This window comes from Oreochromis niloticus, linkage group LG10 (assembly GCF_001858045.2).
Source record: "Oreochromis niloticus isolate F11D_XX linkage group LG10, O_niloticus_UMD_NMBU, whole genome shotgun sequence".
Lineage (NCBI taxonomy): Eukaryota > Metazoa > Chordata > Actinopteri > Cichliformes > Cichlidae > Oreochromis > Oreochromis niloticus.
The window spans coordinates 25,520,981-25,541,101 of record NC_031975.2 but is presented as its reverse complement, the minus strand read 5'-3'; the positions used below and the strand labels follow the sequence as shown (position 1 = coordinate 25,541,101).

Sequence of the window (20,121 nt, the reverse complement as noted above, 5' to 3'; positions counted from 1 at the left end):
TGATAATGTTCTCAAACACACTGCAGTAAAAGCATAGCTGGATAGAAAAACACACCATGGAGCACTATCAGTCATGGATTGGCCTGCCCAGAGCCCAGACGTCAACATTATTGAAGCAGTGTGGAATAAATGGCCTTCAAGAAGCCTGGAGAACTATTCCCGAAGACTAGTTAAAGAAATGACAAGAAAGGTGACTAAGAGAGTTCAGGCTATGTTAAAGAATGAAGGAAGTCATATCAAATATTGACTCTTGACCTTATATACAATCGTTCCATATATGTTTGCACGTTTCAATAAGTTGCTGCACCTATTTCCCATTTTCTGAGCAAAATATAAAGAAGGGTTGGCTCAAGACTTTTGCACAGTACTGTACAGTAGACATATAATGTGTCTCACTCATACACACAGACACATACTTTGGAGGTGCGTGCAGTATATGTTATGTTACCCATCAAAAGAGAATAAAAACTCTATGCTTACAATAAGCCAATGATTCATCACTGGCATTATAAGTTATGCCAGTTTAGCTAATGAGAGAACTAAATTTATAGTATCCTTGCCATTTTACCTAAACTAAACCCACTGCTGCTTCTGAGTTCTCAAATCCAGTAGAATATTTTCTGTCTGCTTTTCTCCATTCACTTTTATTATGTGGTCTTATACTAACTACAAAGGGGAAAGTCTTTGGACTTATGTCCTTTTATAACTTCAAAGGTGCAGTGTAACCATGAATGGTCTGGAAGCCTCAGATGAAATTAATGCATGATACTGTGAATAGCAATATGCACTCCATATTTGCATGTTTTCTCATAGTTCAACGAAGGCTCCAATAAATCACAAACTAATAGTGCTTTTGTGTTTTTCCTTTTTTTATGCTTAGGTTGAATGTACTGTCTGGCTGCATTAGATTAACATTAGTTTTTGTGTGCCAATGTGCCACATTTACAAATTGTAACATAGACAGCAGGAGGTGTTTTTGGTGGATGGTGGGCGTACAAAGCGACTCTTACACAAAGGACTGGGTTTCACATCCAGACTTCCATCTGTGGTTAGGTTTAGGCAACAAAAGCACTTTGAATTGGGTTTGATTGAATGTACACACTGTGTGTCAAGTCGCTGTTGGTGTTTTACTGTATTAAAAGTACACCATGGTCTTTCTTAAGTGTTGTGAGTACCTAAATGAACATATTAAAAAAACGTAAATAGTGCTTTAGTCAGTACAAATTCGACAGACAGAATATTCTTGCAGAACAAAAAATACAGCAGTGAGCAAATTTCTAATACCAAAAACCAAAAACATGCCATATGTACAGTGATGTGCAAAAGTCTTGAGCCACCCCACATTTTCTAGGAAAATGGGAAATTGGTGTGTTTGGGATCTTTGTCATGCTGTGCCACCCTTCCACTGAGACCATTTCTGATGACTCTCCATTGTTAGATCATCCGGGGTCAGGTGCAACTCCGAGGTCCCGTGTCAAGTCTGAGCTGGATTTTTCCCTTTCCTTCAGGACATGACTTTCGGATACTGTTCATCTGCTGTAGGTATTTTTTTAGGCGTGCTTATTCTTCTTTTGTCCTCAATTATCATATATGCAAAGTTTTCAGTGAACAGCTCTATGGGAATCACGATGGTCAAACTCTGTAGTCTTTGTTCAGTGTTGAGCAGCTTAGAAAAAAAAAGATTCCTCTGAAAATGGTCAGGTACAAAGACTGGATTGAAAATGACTGAACAGCAGCCAACATCCAAAGACAAACTTTGGAAGACTGTCAGAAAGCCTGGAGAACGATTGCTCAAGACTACTTTAAATATAATAAGAAAGTCTGCCTTTGAGGAAATAAAACATGAAGAAATCAGGGGTGGCTCAAGACTTTTGCATAGTACTGTATTCCTAATACTAACAGCAAATGCCCCGCACAGCCTTTTGTAGGTAGAAAAGTGATTGAATAATCATAGATTTTGAAATGATGTCTTTTCCATGTACAGACGCTTTTTAATGCCAGTGCAAGCTAACTGCTGCTATGTTCATTACTTCTCAACAGCAAAAGGAAAACAGTAAAAGACAGAGCCACACGCCACGATACGCTGATGGTATGTCAGTGAATACACTGATGTGCAGCTGTTAGCAGGCAGGCATACCTGTTTCACCATGGCTATCTTTAATTGGTAAAATATGTATGTTTGTGTGTGTTTGCTTGTGTCATACTCGGGTTTGCCTCTGAATTTACACGACAGTTCCAGGTTCTCTCCTTCTCTGGTCAGACCCTGAGGAAATTCTACCACGATCTTAACTTCTGGTTTGTCTGAAAAAATGAGAAAAACACAAAGTATTAAATATCCAGATAACATTAATGACAAACTATAAGTTCTTATCATGAATTCTGGTCTGCTGTAAAATTATTTATAGGATATCTTAAGTATCAACATAATCCAGCCCCCACAAAATGATAAGCACATGCATCAAAGCTGAAATTTGTGGTCAGGAGTAGAACGTAAAACTGCTAAATCCAATTCAACCTGGGAGTTACATGCAGAACAATGAAGTTGCACGAGGCATTGGTTGGTGTCAATCAGCTTTGCCGACTTCTCGCATTTATATGAACTGAGGGAGGATTTCGAGCACTAATAAGGTGTCTAAGGAGCAGGGAGATCACATCTAAAATCTTGACCATTCAAGGCTTAAAATGAGTAATCTGAAAATCAGAACCCATGAACAACACTGTGAATCCTTTTTGTGGATCTTCAAATGAAAGAAGCAACCAAATATTGATTAAATGTGCATAATTTTAGTCATCAGACAACAAGTAAGTACATCTAAGAAATTGGCCTCTTTTTTAATGTAGGCTCTTTACCTTATATTACATAAAGCACCTTCTGGTGACAATTGGAGATACTAAGCCAGCACTTGAAATCTGAGATTTTAAAGGGGACATACAGTTATATACAAACCAAAAGACTTCTGGAACAATCTTCTTTTGACAGATGAGACTTAAGTTGAGATGGCTGGTCATATTGCATAGCTCTACCTTTAGGGAAAACCAATCGCAGCATATCGGCACAAACACCTCATACCAACTGTCAGTGGTTGGGTGATAAATAGGACTTGTTTTGCTGCCACAGGCCTGGACACCTTGCAGTCAGTGAGTCAAACATGAACTTCTCTGTTCTTAAATTTGATTCCTCTAGAGTCAAATCTGAGGCCATCTGTCTGACAGCTAAAGCTTGATTAAAACTGGGTCATGCAATAGGATAATGATCCTAAGCACAGCCGCAACAGAATGCAGCAAAGATCAAGTAAAAGTCAACATAACTCAAATGGTGTGGTGGGACCTTAAAAGAGTTGTGCCTCAACGGATGCCACAAACCTCATTGAAATGAAGCAATGTTGGAAGGAATAGTGGCCCAAAATGACTCCACAATGACGTGAGACTGATAAAGTCCCTCAGAAAACAATTATATAAAGTTATCGCTGCTAAAGGTGCTTCTACAGGCTGATAAATCCTGGGATGTACTTTGTTTTTAAAGGTCCTGCAAACACTTTCTTTTCCACATGACAATTGATTTTTCCAGGGTTATATTGTACATGGTAAAAAATCAGGGATTCCCTGTACAGACTCTTGGGGAACCCCACAAAACACAAGAAGCACAAAAGGGAATCTTTCCATTGAATGCGTTCTCCTTACACGGAAGATAAACAGTGGCATGTTAAAAACCGTAGAGACAGACAGACAGTTGTTAATAATGGTTAAAATGTTCAGGGCAAACATTTGAAATAGCTTCTACTTTTAAAAAAACAGAAAGGGAATGGTGCCTGAAGAGCAATCCTGAAAAGGTGCAAGGATTAACAGTAAATACAGCAACAAGAGCAACATCCATGACCTGCCTCAGCAGTGTTCGAGCATCAGAGGAGGCCAGGTCATGTTTAAGTTGCTAAAAGGCAGTGTTATTGTTATTAGGACTGAGCTGCTATGTTGCTTAGTGATTAGGGATTTGACTTGACATTAAGTAAACAGTAAATTACTTTCAAGGTGTTTTCCTTTAAATTTCCTGCTATTACAGCCTGTGCATACAGATTACAGAGCATCAAACCAGCTATACGTGAGCATATTTTTGTGTAGTGTACATTTTAGGTTCTAGGTTATAAAGTTACTTTTATTCCTGCTCTATTTCTTTTTGCCACTGTTCCCTGCCCCAGCCAACTGATAAAGGTTGTCTTATCTTATCTTTGGTGGATATGTAAATTAAAGAAGACAGCAAAACATAAAGCACTAGGAGATGATAGGTGGGCACTGGGCAGGATCACAAGTAGCTTGGTATGTTCAAAGATGCTTCCTGTTAAAGTTGCAAAAGCACTTCAGTAGCTGTTACAGCTGGAGAAAAAAAGCATGTAAGAATGCTGTTTTGACAAATCAGTAGGGTGCTTTGACAGTCACCGCTGTGCTATTCTCTGCACCCGTGGAGTTTTGGTTGTTCCCATCGCACTGACTGTTGCTGGTGCTATCAAAGCCTTTTTTTCACCTTGGCGTAAGAGACGACTGAATGTAATGTTTTATTCAATCTATCAAATGGATAAGGGATTGAATTCGTTCTTGCCATGCACTGAATGGGAAATGGGAAACGGAAGCTCTCGTCTGACTTACAACCTTTTGCTAAGGTTTAAAAATGCCAGGTATGTTTTGGTTGATGGTTCCAGTCAATGAGGTGCCCTACTGACAGAAAACCGAAGAACATTCGCTTTTTATCTTGCTGTCTGCTCAGCAACAGCACATCACAAAAGGAAAACATCATCCCCATCTTTTTTGTAAATAGAATGGATGTCACAAATACCATTTACTTGAATGTAATAAAAAGAGCATAAGAGTATTTTTACCCCATGAAAAAAAAAAGTTTTATTCTAGTTTTGTTAAAATTGAAAACATTAAATGGCAGAGATAAATGCCATTCAGTGGAACCATTTTATTTCAAAGTAGAGTAATTATAGTTTACCAGTCATGATGCAAATTATTCATGTTCTCTCCCTCTTTTTATCGCCTAAATCCACTCTTTGGTGTGTTTTTTAATCAGCCTGTAGATGGAATGATCGAGGCTGAGTTATGATTTCAAAGCTGGCGGTAAAGTTCCACGCTGCTGTCCGACCTTCTCGGCAATAAACAACACGTGTCTGGCCATCCATCTGTCTAAATCACACCCTGTCAGTGGCTGGCTTTCAGTTTCTGTGATGGACAGCAGATGGGCAAAAAGCCAAGTCTTCTGCTCAGTGGGCATGCTTGGATTTAGACAGCAACCCTTTGGTTTTATTTCCACTCCAGGCACTACATGGCATCCTGCAACTTTTTCTTTGCTCACGACGTCATCTGACCTTGTCATCTCGGAGCCATAAACATGAAGGACGCCAGGCATCTGTAGGTTGTTTTGATAGCCTCAAGTAGTTATGGCAAAGCTTTCTTGTCTCTGTTTGATGGAAAAACACTGTGCTGCCAGATTCGGATGCTGCCACTTCAGTGGAAATGAAATAGTGTCTACCATATGCAAGAGAGCCGTTATCATTATGCTAACTGAATTATTTGCTTTATTGTGTGCCTCACCTCATAAGCACTCAAGACGGCACTATCCATCTCTCGGCAGCCAGCTGACCTTATGGGAAAAACAACCCAGCATCCGAGCAAACAGCTTGCTTTCTTATACACATAATCATTAGTGTCTTATTTAATTATGCTGTCCCCTGACAATGGGCTTTTTTCCTCCGCCTTTTCTTACTACACAATGCTCTCCATTCCACTCACAAATTGCCTACACAGTGGCTGAATGAAATGTAAATCAACCAGTGTACTGCATCTAATCAGTAAGCAAACTTGCATGTCACTGTAGAAACTGCAGAAGTAGGCTTTATTCTAGTCTTGTCATTCATAATTTTCTTACCAGACACATGCATTTTTTAGATATGTTAATGGGAACGGCTTTGTGGTGACAATTAGAAGGAAAAAGCAGACAGTTCATTGGGGTTGTAAAGATACATAGATTGTACATATAGTTCACGACATTTAAGGGACACAAAAACCAGAGTTTGAATTTTCCAAACAGCTTTCTGTTAGCTCACGGCTCAGTCACACTAGAGTAAAAATAGTCCAAAAGCAACTTCCTTGCTGATTAGGAATACTCGGTGGTTGTGGTGACTGTGTTTAATTTTTTCGTAAGTGTGGCAATGAACTGTTGCACATTCCACCTCAGGCTGAGCACTTTTGATTGCAAGACAACTGCACACAACACCTCTTGGGAGGCATCCCGTCTCCAAACAATTGCAGTCAGTCTTGGATTGGCTGGAGTCATTCTCAGATAGACAGACTGGTGAACGTTTGTGACTAATTTTCATCTAGTGTAATAAACGCAGGCAGATTGCCAACATGCTGCAATCAATTTGAGTCAGGGTGCACCGATGAGCACGACTCCTCTGCGCTTCGTTTTTGTAGTCAGGGTTGAACTTAACTAACTACTTGTTAAATTCTGGCTATACATGCTATATAAAAGCAAGGGTGCCTGTAAATTTGTAGATAAATTTCCATCCTGCAACAATGTTACCATTTTGGATGACATTAAAAGTAGAATGTAAGTAGCTTGCACAGATTTTTGTCAATTTATCACTAGTAATCAATAATAATATGATAATACAAGTGCCAACTTCACCCGAGTCAATCCCAAACTGACAGCAGAATGACTCTGTTGCTTTGAATCCAATAACTAACTGGGAACATTCAGTTTATTAGAGTCTCATTGAAATGATTAATAATGATTAATAATATTGGTTGTCCCGTTGTCTCATCCATAAAACCTGTAACAGATAAAACATAAAATGGACTCGCTAGCAGAAGTTGCATTACTACATGCAGATATTGGACTACCAGCAGAGGGAGATAATATATTTAAAGTCATTTCAGGGTCCTTAACTGCCAGAAACGATAAACCTAAGCAGCTATTATGTATTTACATGGAAATGTGTTAATAATGTCTGTTTAAACGCTTTCCCGTGGTTATTTTCATGTTGGCTTGAAATAAAATTTCTCCCTCTGCTTTTACTGCAACTTACTGCAAATTCTGCATGCGTGTCGATTTCACGATTTTAATGGGCAAATAGTGAAACCGACACGGTGGAACGGCGTGTCGATTGCACGTTTTGTCGTCGGCTGCTCCTTCACTGTTTTCTCTAGTGACCAGTAGGGGCAGTATGATCAGTGAAAACCACGACTACTAAGAAAGCTTTCAAAGTAAAAGTTGTAAAAGGTGTTGGTTGAAACACAATAATACTTCCACTAATTTTAAACAACTCTGGTCCTTTTGCTAAAACAAATAAATCAAAAAAAACACACAGAATCGTGACTCAAAACTGTGCATTTCGCACTTTATCACATCCCCGAGTGCTCAATTAGTAAACATCTACTTAATTCATACCAGTTGACTGTTAGTCTTTAGACAGTCCACAGAGAAACAAAATTCCTCTGGACATAGGAAGGATACACTAATTTGAAAGCAGTTGCTATGTAATATTAAACTGTGTAACAGAGTTCAAAGAGAAGGTAGAGAGGAGGACTGTTTATGTCTGTTTGTTACCCACTACAGTATGCAAAGAGCATGGCAGCCTCAGCCCCTGCACGGAGCAGAGTGAGGCACTGAGCCGGGTGGTCCGTGTGAGCTCCCTGTTATCAGAGGCCAGCAAAATGCCATTCTGCCTCTGTAGATGAGCTGATCTCCTCCTCTCATGCTCATAGAGAAAGGTCAGATAGTGACAGAAGAGATTTTATTTTTTTAAATAAAATGCTAGGACATGCCAGAGGCCAAAGACATAAGGTTACAGAAACAATAAATACAGAACTTTAACCATTCACTATTAACAAAAAGATCTAAACATTCAGTCTAGGATTTTAATTACTTGTTACACGCCGTTTTATAGCAGCGTTATGTTATTGCTATTATTTGTTATTGAGAAGACTCGTCTGTGTATACATATATATAAATAATACTGCAATTAAAAGTGGCTATTGCTGCAAAAGTGTGCCCCTGGCCTCCATTATGGGCCACATGTTGTTTTTTTAAGGAACATTTAGTTAAATAAACAAGGTCAGATGATTAGATAGATAAACATTGTGTTAACCATTCCTACATGAAAACAGGGGGATTATTTTAGAGTTTAATGAATTCTGAGAATGTGTGTACCTCACATACAAATCAAAACAGCAAATTTAGAGTCTCATTCACTTGAGGAAAATAAGTAACATTCTATGTTTTTGAGGGAAGTTGTATAAATCTATAAGCCACTGGTTAGTTTAATTAATCTAAACGCAGAAGTGCAAATTATAGAGTGGTCTGGATGGTGCAGAGTGTCATGGTATGAGCACAAGGGATCAAGTCCTTCTCTGCTCAGCAATAAATACTAAGATCACCTAATGAGTGCGTATTATCTATATATATTTGTCAATAAACATAAAAACAAATGGAAATTAAGGATTGGATCTTAGCTTGTCCATGCGATTTCAAGGTCCTGCATGGAGAAGCATGGCTGTACATTGACATGCATCCATCCCACCAGGACCCTGAGGTCATGTGATCAGAGCTGTGCATCATACAAGACTGAGAAATAAACATGACTGAGCTTCTGCAACAGCACCCCGCCACCCAGACTAAAACTAACTCATAAATAAATGTTCTAATTTTTATAACAAACATAAACTTCATGTTAGCAAAATATAAGATTCTGTGTCCACAGGGAGCTTTTAGCTGCTTCCTAACAGCTCTTAAGGTTCAGCATTGACTTGATGTCCCTTATTTAAAAATACCCTCAGCATTAAAGTATTAAAAAACATTTTCAATTGAAAATAGTTACATTTTTGGAGTACCATGGAGTTTTTCCAGTGCCATTTCTCTCACAACATCAAAACGAAGCCCAGACTTAAAATATTAACGCCGTCAAAGGTGGACAAGAAAGTGATCCTAGCTGTCACAGATTACCCTGTAATTTAAAATCTAATACTGAGCTAACATGGTTTAGCTAACCTTTCTAAATGAAAGCACAGACATTCACCACAAGGAAGCGTGAAAGTGCTAAAAGATGCTTTATGGAACAACAATAAGTGTTTAAGAGAGAGTGGCCTGGTGTGATACTTGTCAAATCAGAGATAAACTGCAAATTGCAGATTGGTTGTTAGTATTTAATAACATGTGTAAACTGATACAAAAGCTTTACGTGCAGCATGAAGCACATATCAATAACAGAACTGGATCCTGACAGATCATTTTATAAATGAATGCAGACTTCCTGACAGGCATTTAATTTCTGATGCTAAATTTAAGAGCGTTGCCTGGCTAGGGTTGAATTATAGAGATTTATTTATATTTACATCTATATTTTATTTTATATTCTTTTGCACTGTTGCTGTGCATTTGTAGCAAATATTTGTAGTAAACAGTTGCTGTGCATTTGGTTTGCCCTTCCTAATGAAATGATTGACATTAGGTTAGGGAAAAAAACCAACTCTAAAATATTTATTTCCGATGCACATGTGAAATATTTTTCCACAAAACACTACCACCTGCACACTGTGCACTCTGCTGTTAGCACCAAAATACTCCACAGGCAGGCAAAGCATGTCTGAAGTCAGGAAAGCACCAGTTGAAAAGATCTGCTTGTGCTGGCCATTGTGCCACCAAGATAATAGCTTTTTAAGTATGCATCTGTTTTGCATTCAACTATATCTGCAGATTTTTTTCCATGCTTTTCACAAAGAGGTGAGAAGAGCAAAGTGAAATTCAAATCTAACACCGACATGTTTTTCTGGAGGAAACTAAACACACGAGTCTTCTTCTTTCAGCTCTCCCTTCAGGGGTCGATCATCACCCTCCATCTCACCCTCTCTGTTGCATCCTCAGCTTTGCATGAACCCTGTACACTTTCTCCTTCGTTACATCTGTAAACCATCTCTACATTCATTTTTTTCTACTCACACAGGATGAATCTTCTTTTTTTCCAATGGCAAAGCCTTTCACCAAACTTTCAGAGGGTGGTGGGGGGAGAGGTTGTGGAAAGTTTATGTCATTTAATTAGTGAAGATAGAACTGTCTACTGTGTTACAGTCCAATTTCCCCTTTTATTCATTATAACATGCATAATTTTCTTTCAATGTCACTGCCACACCTCATGCATTAAACTTTTAGTTGCGGGTAAGAAAAAAGCAAATCTATTCCATTTAATTAGTAGGAATGGAACACTCTTCTCTAATCCGGTCCATTTTTCTGAATTAAGATGATGAGTTAGGCAGATGATACTCAGAAAAAGGAAAAAAGGGAAAGTATAACGCTGTTTAAATATCCATCAAATATCCGTGCTGATTTCTAACTTATTACCAAGCTGAAGCACTTACACTGCACCTCCAGGTATTTCTGTGCCTGGAAGTCCTTGACTGCAGGGTGGTCGACGATGCAGGCCACAGGTACGCCGTCATCCTCCTTGCTAACGGTGAACGTCAGTCGGCTGGTTACTGTGTACATCTTGTCGTAGGTCAGTTCAACTTTGGGCTTGCCTATGGTAAGAAAGAACAAAGACAAAACAAATAAAGGAGGTTAAATCAATTCAGTCAGTGGGTTCTGGCAGGACCCACTGTTTTGGAGGTATCTGGAGGTAAAGAAAATCTGAAGTATTCATCTATCCAGTGGTACTGGGGTTTGGAACTGAAACTGGTGGGACAGTATTTGTACTGTGGGAGAAGCACCTCTAGGAAGCTTGCCTGGATATCCAACCACAGCAGCCATACCAGGACTTTAGTTGGTGTAAACAGTGTAAAAAGTTGGAGTTTGGTTTGAAATAAAAACTGCACAGCTTGCTGTCCTAATCATTTAAAGGACTCCTCGTATTCTGTAGGCTGGTTGATTTCCTGCTTGAGGGATCAATTGATTTTCAATGTATGCTTTGCCCACAAAGGTCATCTAAGGAAAACAGAGCTCCCAAGGCTTAGGCTGCCATTGCAGAGAAAATGTCAATAATTTCTATATGCTTTTATTTGGGTAAATATTATCAAAACTTATTTTGGATTTCTTCCTTACTTCTGTCAGAGCTTTATTTTATGCATCCTTGATTCCTCTGGGAGTACGCTATAAAAAAACCCAACGTATTTTGCTGAACAGTCAGCGCAAGTTTTACTTTACAAAATATCAATGATGACAGCTTTGCACTCAAGGCTACCAGAGAAAAAAAAACAACCATGGTTTGAAATATTAAGGACTGACAAAGACAGCCATTGTTCGCCTGCAAGGGGAATGTCTTTCTTCCCCTGACCTTGCAAAATATTTACAGTGGGAGTGAGAAGCGTGTCCTTGAAAATGGTCCGATAAGGTGAATCAGCTAAAAATTGCCTGCTGTCAGGGGCTACTGTGCGACTCTGAATCACTCATTAGGCTTTATCAAGCCAGATTTATTGTGTGGCCACCTTTTGTACGGCACTGCCAGATCTGAAGCTCGCAAAGCGTCCCTCGTCTTATTACTGGCTGCTCTTTAATATCACACAGACAAAATGTTCTCAAATGCAACGACGAGGACATCCTCATTGCGCAAAATGAGGGACATAGATGCAGAGACTGCTGTACAGTAGAGTGACAAAGAAAGATTGATCCTTTTTATCCCTTTGTCCCACTTCCTCGCAGTCATTTGCACAAGCGTGTTTGTGTCCCATCAATAAAACAAACATCAGAGAAAGAGCCTGCAAAAAAGAAACGCCAGAAAAGGAGAAACTCTGTGCTAATATGAACGGCTGCATCCATCAATTCACATTTCAGCTGTAAAATATGTACTCGGTGCACATTCCACTCACTCTTCTGTAGCTCAGCCACTGGGGTGTTCCTGTCACTGTGGTGACAACTGTCTTTTTGGTAGCTGGGAAAGCAAACCTGTGTGATGTGGATGGTGTAAAGGAACAGGTTGTCATGAATAAATACCACTAGAGGCTTTAGATGTATGCAAGCACCTGAAATGGGAACCTGAAGGGGTCTGCTCAAATCAAAATGCCTTTTGAGATGCATGAAAGAGTAGTGAAAAGATGTCTTCATTCAAGTCCTGGGTGTCTGAACCTTGTGCTTTACATTTGACAATTTATATCACAATAAAAATAATAACCCACAAAAGCTGTTCACAAAGGCAGGTACAAAGGTGTGGAAGTAGAAGGTATATTTAGAATAAATGGTTTCTGAGATGATTAATGATCCGCCATCTTATTTCCTCCCCATCCTCCTTTTTACACCATCTGTCATTTTCAACACTCCAGAAAAGTCATTTCCTGACATTCTGCTCCTGGATTGGCACATCCAAGCCACTCTACCTTTTCCTGTGTGTATCATCCACTGTGTGCTATAGGAATGAAGCAGTACATATGCAGCTAACTTCCTCATCTTTGCCTGTAGCTCTGTCTGTATTTTAAGGCAGACTTCGAGACCAAGTTATAGGCCTGGTAACCACAAACCATCACAATGACATTGGCATATGTGAAAACCAAGTATGTGCTTGAAAGTTAGCATCATAGTATCGGCTTGCAGGGTTAGCTAGTCCAACAGTGCTAACAACTATAGCTCCTCAGTCTACTTAGGCCGACACTTGCTAATTAAGAGTATACAACTGAGCTCACTCTGATAAGTATTACCACATGAAATATACTAAGAGAACCCAAAAGGTGTAGCTTTTAGCTAGGCAGAGAGCTGTATTCAGACAATGCGAGGAAGATATGTGGCCAGTGAATCCCAGCAAGCCAGCTAAAAGCAGCATACTTTTTATTTTCCATGGTCAAATGCAATAATCGTTTCCAGCAAGTCCACATCTTCTCATGTTCAATTTCAGTCCATCAAACTACACAAGCAACTATCTAATGTAATTGTCTACTAGCATGCTATAAATTCCAGCCACTTAGCAGAGTTTATCCAAGAGGTGCTCATGACGGCTAACTATTCACTAATCTTCCTTCTTTTTCTTCTTCTTCTAACACTTTAGGTGTTACCATAGCAGATCATCTGCCTCCATCTCACCCTATTGCTAGCTTCCTCCACTGGTGTGACACCAGTCCTTTGCATCTCCTCCTTCACTCCATCCATGAATCTTCCACTGTTCCTCCTGCCTGGCAGCGCCATCCATTGTCCAGTATATCCACTCTCTTTACATGTCCAAACCATCCCAGTATTGTCTCTCCAACTTTATCTCCAAACTACTCAACCTGAGTTTTCCATCTGACGTACCCATTTCTAATCTTGTCCCTCTTGGTCACTACCGATGAAAATTTTAACATCTTCAGCTCTGCCTCTTGCCTTTTTTTAGTTACACTGTCTCTAAGCTAGACATCATAGCAGTCCTCACTACCATCTTAACCTTACCTTTCAATCTTGCTGCTATCTTCCCTCTCCGCACTCTCTTCTTCACCTCTCTTGTGCGTTGTCTGTTGCTTTGGATAGTTGACCCCCAGGTATTTAAACTCAGCCACCTTCACTCACTCTTCACTTTTACCCCAGAGTCCCTCTCATTCACATTTCCTCTTATCTCTTTAGCATACCTCCACCTTTCTCGGCTCTCTTCCACCTGCTCTGACTATGATGTTGTTTGCAAATGTCATAGACCATGAAGACTCCTGCTTGTCCCTGTTAAGGACTACTCCTTCACAACTGGGATGAAGATTTATACAACATTCATACACAGAGATGAGCTTAAAGTCATATATTTGGCCTCACATATGTATTTTTGTGGGTACTATAGCCGCAGGAGCTATAACCTCATAAGCCTGTTCTGGATTTAAAATGAGACCATGCAATAGTCAAAAATGACCCCAATCTGACCAACTGCTGGAATAAAGACTTCCCAGGTCACTAAATAAGCAGGAGCATGGGCATTGTCGGTGTGTGCTACTTTCGGCTGCTCCCTTATTCACAAGGGGTAGCTCTGCATGTTTGAATTGACAGATTTTTATGCCGGATGGCCTTCCTGATAGAATCCCAAAGGAATTTATGTCTTCTCCCAGGACTGAGCCATGGGTCTTTCACTTGTAAGGAAAATGTGTACCACCGAGCCTCTATTTAGGTCTTTGTTAGTAATTAATAACGTTTTTAAATTAGTTCAGAATTTCGCTGGGAGCCACGGGGAGGGAAGAAAAGGGTTGAGGAGTGAACACTGGCTATTATTTAGTATATGAGCTGCTTTTTGAACCAAGTGAAGACAGGAGTGTAAGAGAAGACAAGAGAAGATTAAAGTGTGGACTAAAATGTCCAAGTTGCTGCCTGATAGTGTAGATTAGATTTTTTGCAATGTTCCTTGCATGAAGCAAACAAGACTGGATGAGCTTAGAAATGTAGGGTTTGAAGTTTAACTGCTGGTCAAACAAATTTCATAACACTACAAAATCTAGCAGAGCCTGGTTATATCAGAGCAGATGCAACGTACTCCCTCTGTTTTGAAGTCGTGCCCCTAAAGACCAGCACTGTCAAGGTCATGCTTTGTTAGCTTAGCGGCACGAATCTGTATATTTTAGGTTTGTCCACGCTGCCTTGATGAATAAAAATTTTTGTGGAAGTAATTTGCCTCTGGTGATCTATTTTTAAATGCTGAGGTGACTGGGCCAGCAACAGCAGTTTCACATCTCAGTGCCCTTTGCTATGGCTGCTATACAGAAGAAAGCACAATACTGCTAGATACCACTGAAAGTCTGTGTTTTAATCCTGCTCAATACTTATCTAAATATCATTTAAAGACAGTGATTAATAAATGTAAAGATTTTTTATTAATCATAATTTTGTTTTAACTGGGGGGTTTTCTCTCAGCTATAAAAGCCCTCAAAACGTAAAGAGTTCTCTGTATTAAGCCTGTGTTAAACACTGAAAACATACAGAGACATAAACTTTGGAGCTGTGGCAGCAGAGATGAATGTCAGTGAAAGGCAGTGGAAGGTCGAATAAAAGCTGAAGTGGTATTTTAACTTTTTGCGGATTCAACCATAAAACTCAAGTAGTCCTCTTTCCCTGCACGGACATACTTCATTTCTTGAACGTTTACTGTCTAACAGTATCCTTGTGGAAAAGAAATGAAGCAATGCAATGTTATATAAAATATATGTTTCTCCAATTCCATCACTTACTTTTCCCAAAATATCCTTTTATCCATTTGTCCAGTCTTCCTACTGGGGCAGAGCAGGGTAATTGAAATCACCCTGTGGTAGTCTCTTAACACTTGAGGCTAATGGCTGCTCTGGTCCCTGTCAGTCAATGAAGTGCCCTGCTGACTGTTTTTCTATCTGCTTTCTTCTCCTTAGTTTTAAATGAACAGGGAGGAATGACCTGCACGGCTAGGATTCCCTTTTTCTTACGATTTCAATTGTTGTGCAAGCTTAAAAAAAACTGGAGATATTAGTGTCAGGGCATATGTTAATAAAGCACTAAACAAGCAGGATAAGAGCAGGAATAAAGAAAAGGATAATGATGAGATAATAGGTCTGTGCATATTTGGAAAGATGGTAGGATTTAAATTGGCAAGCATGACAATTGCAACCTTTAAATGATATTTAAGAGAGTGTGATTATCCTTTAAGGTAATTATGTTAAATTCCGGAGACATTTAATTAGAAATAAGTCTTCTAGGCAAGGACAGCCAAAGGCAGTTTAAGTAATTCTACTCTAGTGCCAGATCTCCAGCACCCTGGGCCATTCTTTTTCTTCTCATCTTTCATCTTCTTGCACTCCTTTGTCTTAAATAGTTCCAACATCAGCAGAACAACCCCATATTTCATTTACAGAATGATTTTTTTGTGGCATCAACAAAACAAACAAACAAAAAGAAAGATCCAGCTAGCATTAACAAAGCAGCTATTATTGGAAAGGTATAGAGTTGTGGTCAGAAGTTTACAAACACTAATTATGGACATGAATGTCATCGTAATTTGGGGCATTTAAAGATTTCTTTGAACTTCCAGGGTGGAATAATTGCAGTGCATACAACAAGTTTGAAAAGTATAGATGAAGGTTCAAATATATACATACACTCAGTTGAATCTTTTAAGAAGTGGTGCTGAAGGTTCTACAGTGTCTTTTAACTTGACAAGGCCAAGACTGAGTAACTTCTCATTTATGACCATGATTGACTACAACAGGTAGTTTCTGTTTGTCAGCATAAAAAGGATTTGTCTGACAGCACTGATGGGATTGACCAACACTCAGAGCAATGGAAAAATACAAGGAACTAAAAAGGAGAATTGTAGGGGAAGAGACCAAGAAATCTCTCTTGGAGTCATTTCTAAGCAAGTGCAGTTTCCAGGAACATCAGTTCATTTCATGTAGCTACAAGTTATTCTGATGTGTCACCGTTTTGCTAAGGTGTGGAAGGAGACCAAAACTGTCACACTTTAGAGGAAATTGTTCAAGAACAACCCAAAAACCCACCAAGACTCAAGCCTACGATAAACAGGAAACTTGTGGAACACCAGCATCATTGTCCACAGTGAAGCAGGTTTCACATTGTCATGGACAGAAAAGCTGCCTGTTCCAAAATCAGCAACTTCAGACCTTACTGAAATTAGCAGCTGCTAACATAGACGAGCTAAATGCCTTCTGGAGGAATATTTCATGGTCAGATGGGACAAAGATTGAGCTATTTGGCCACAATGATAAGGAGAACACATGAACCTTTCTAACCTAAGAACACTGTCCCATCTATCAAGCACGGTGGTGGTGGTATCATCATGCTCTGGGACTGTTTTCCTGCCAGTGGTATTAGCACAATGCACAAAGTGGACAGAATAATTAAGGAGGACTATCTCCAAATTCTTCAAATCAAACGGTAGACAGTTGAAACTTGGACACAATTGGACGTTCCAACAGGACAATGACCTCCGACATGCATCAAAACTTTTTGAATGGATAAAGCATGCAGACATTAAACTGTTGGAAAAGCCTTTCCAAAGCCCCGACATCAACCCAATAGAACATTTTTGGACTAGACGGACGCGTACCAGGAAATAAACCAACTTAAATGGACTCTAGCGGTAAATTACTCGGCCAGAAGCTTATCGATGGCTACCAAAAGCATCTGGTCGAGGTGCAACTTGGTAAGGGGAATTTAACCAGATATTAATGGGGATGTATCTATATATTTGAGGCTACACACACACACATATATATGTATATATATATATATATATATATATATACATATATACTTGTAGTCTTGTGTGCATTACAAAAGGTCCAAAATAAAGTCAAATTTGTATACCCAATTCTTGACTTTAAAATCATTAAGGATATATGTTGCACAATCATCCCATCCTGGAAAAAGAAGGGTTCAAAAAAATTAAAAGTCCAAGATGACCACAGCACCCATGCCCATAACAAGTGTATGTAAACTTTGACCACACCTGTAGGTACAATAATAAAGGATGGTTTATCTGGGCAAACTTGCAACCGTTGAGGCTGCTTCAGCCAGTAGCACCTTTTCACCTGTGGCAAAAATTGATAAAAGCAAACAGCATGCTCCAAACGCAGTGTTGTGACAAGTGAGCCATTAAGTACACCTGTATTTTGTGCTACTGCGAAAAATTGTATCTAGCAGTTGTAGAGCTTCACAGAGTGCTGACCCTATTCTGTAAATGTCAATCCATTCCCAACAAGTGTGAGAAAACATGTCTGCGAGGTTGGAGGGCGTTTAGCATTACACAAATAATTTTTCTGTCATTCCACAAAACAAACAAATGGGCATTGTTTGAGAGCTCAGTTAAAGAGGTTGGGAATACTCGGTGAAAGCAAACAATGACACAGCACAGTGTTTTAAATAAATAGAAAATGCTGAATGGGAATGGATTTTGTATGCAGAGACTGGCAAGCTCCTATTTAAATGAGTTACTGGAAACCCTGAATCAGTATTTCACTGTGACTAACAGCCACAGTGGTCACTAGTTTCACTTTCTCCATTTACAAAAGTAAGTATGCTGGAAAAAACCATTCGTCTTTGTGCTTTAATGCACTTAAGTAACAGTGCTACTGAGCTTTCTGGATAAATGCATTTCTTAAATATCATTAAGTAAAATGTGTAAGTTTAGGAAAACTGTAATCTATTCATGGTGGTGCTAACTGTATTTCTCAACAATAATATCACATGAAATACATTTTTTAATGCATGTGCATCTGTTCAGAAAAAAAAATCAGTTCAAATTACAATTTAGGTTCATTTTTATAGAGACTTCTGTGATATCAGTGACTAAAAGGCCATTGGCTCTGGCTATTCAATGCCCAAAGAATTTGCCGTTCTTGCCATACTGAACATAATGAGTCTTTTTTGTGATGTTAAAAGCCAGCTGTAAGCCAATCCCTGACCTTGTTACAATGGAACATTCTTCGATTTGAGCTGGCCACTGAAGGTTTTATGCGCCTCGGTGCGGAGGTGAACCTGCTCCGGGCTTTTAGAACAGCTTCTGATTCGGACCTTTGTTTCAAAGTCTTTACAAAGCTTACTGTCTGGGCTCTGAGGTGGAGCTGCTTGGCAGGAGGCCTGTTCAACCCCTGAGCTCTGAGTTCTAAAGCGCAGCTACCTTTGATGAAGGCATGCAGGTTGTCAGGATGCCAACAGGCCTCAGCCATTACTGCAAATGCAAATTGCTCTAATGGAATCTATTCAAAGTCGCAGCAGAGCTCCATTTAAAAAGTAACACCATTAATATGTGCTCAAAGGAAGAAAGTGTGCCTATAAATGGAATTATATAAAAATAAAATAATTTTTTGAATCTATTTGTCAAGTCATTTCTTAAATGCCAAACAGTGCAGTCCTCCTGGCTTCAGTAGCAGTATTAATATATTCACCCATCACTCACTGACCTTGCTTCTTCTTTTAAAGCTTTTTTTTGCCATGAAGAACTCATAAACTCATAGAAAAATGTGATCAGAGTACTGCAAGTCAAGAACATGTTTGTTGTGGTCTGATTTTAGCTTTGACCTTGTGCAAACGTTTCAGCCAAACCTTAGCTTAATATGATTACAACTAAAATGTCTTAATTCTTTAAAAAAATAAAGAGGGAAAAAAATATTGATATGTAACAATGTATCCAAATTATTTGTTTGTATATTCACAGAATCTTGAAATATGCTGCTCACTAAATACAAAACTATGGGGTTTCCAAATATGTGGCCACCTATTTTCCCTAAAGGATAATGAGAAAAAGACCGGCTCTGTAGAGGACAAAAAGGAAATTTTAAGCTATTTAACTTCATTTGGATTTTAACAGGTGAATAAAATTGTGGGTTTATTATGAATTCTAAAAATAAAACTGCATTGCAGTTGGTACATAGGCAGGATTACGAATATGATCCTTGAAATTTTGATGTTTGAAAGAAAATGTGTTTTTATTTTTTCATTTATTTTTGCACACATTAGTTAATGGTTAGTTTCATTTCAAAGCTAATTTAGAGATAATACTTGTATATATATTTATTTGTGTTAAGAGAGGAAAGGTCTTGACTGTTGGATGGGATTTGCTCAAAGTCAGTGTACAGTGCCTAGAGTACCTGGAAGCTCTTTATCTCCTTTCATCCATCTGATGATGGCAGCAGGCTTACTGCTCATGGCAGTGCAGGTCATCTCTGTCTCGTTGCCCTCGCTCAGGACCTCATCCCGGGCCTCAATGATGGGGTTACCTGGAGGAACTATGACAGGACACACAAACAGAACTGTGTAAACACTGAGGCAATGCAGTACACCCTAAAAACTACAAGCTGAGAAGAAAACAGGAAAACAGGCTTTTCTTTTAGAAATTAGAATTAGAAAAGTGCAAAAATCTACTTCAGGAATTATCATTTGCAATACTGTGAACATGTTGGATCTCGTTTAAATAACTCATATTTTGCAGTTATTTATTCAATATATACTCACCAGCCACTTTATTAGATACAACTGTTCAACTAATAATAACACTAACTAGCCAGCCAATCACATGAGAGCATTTAGACATGATTGGAATAACCTGCTGAGGTCCAAAGCAAACATCAGCATGGCATGGTTGCTGGTATTTTAAAATCTACCAAATTTACTGGAATTTCTCTGCACAACGACCTCCAAGGGAAGCAGACAATGGTCCGAAAAAG

The 20,121-nt window shown here is 39.1% G+C and overlaps 1 protein-coding gene across 6 annotated transcripts in view; it reads right to left on the bottom strand.

The window, feature by feature from the left end:
• The window catches only part of cadm1a (cell adhesion molecule 1a), a 455,295-nt gene that overhangs the window by 77,898 nt on the left and 357,276 nt on the right, over window positions 1-20,121 (bottom strand). For all 6 annotated transcript variants that reach the window (XM_005458478.4, XM_003453705.5, XM_005458479.4 and 3 more), the window contains 3 exons: window positions 19,546-19,683; window positions 10,405-10,563; window positions 2,205-2,301 (listed from right to left, as the gene is read on the bottom strand). In XM_005458478.4, the coding sequence (XP_005458535.2) occupies window positions 2,205-2,301; window positions 10,405-10,563; window positions 19,546-19,683 (394 nt within the window). The remainder of the gene's footprint in view (window positions 1-2,204; window positions 2,302-10,404; window positions 10,564-19,545; window positions 19,684-20,121) is intronic.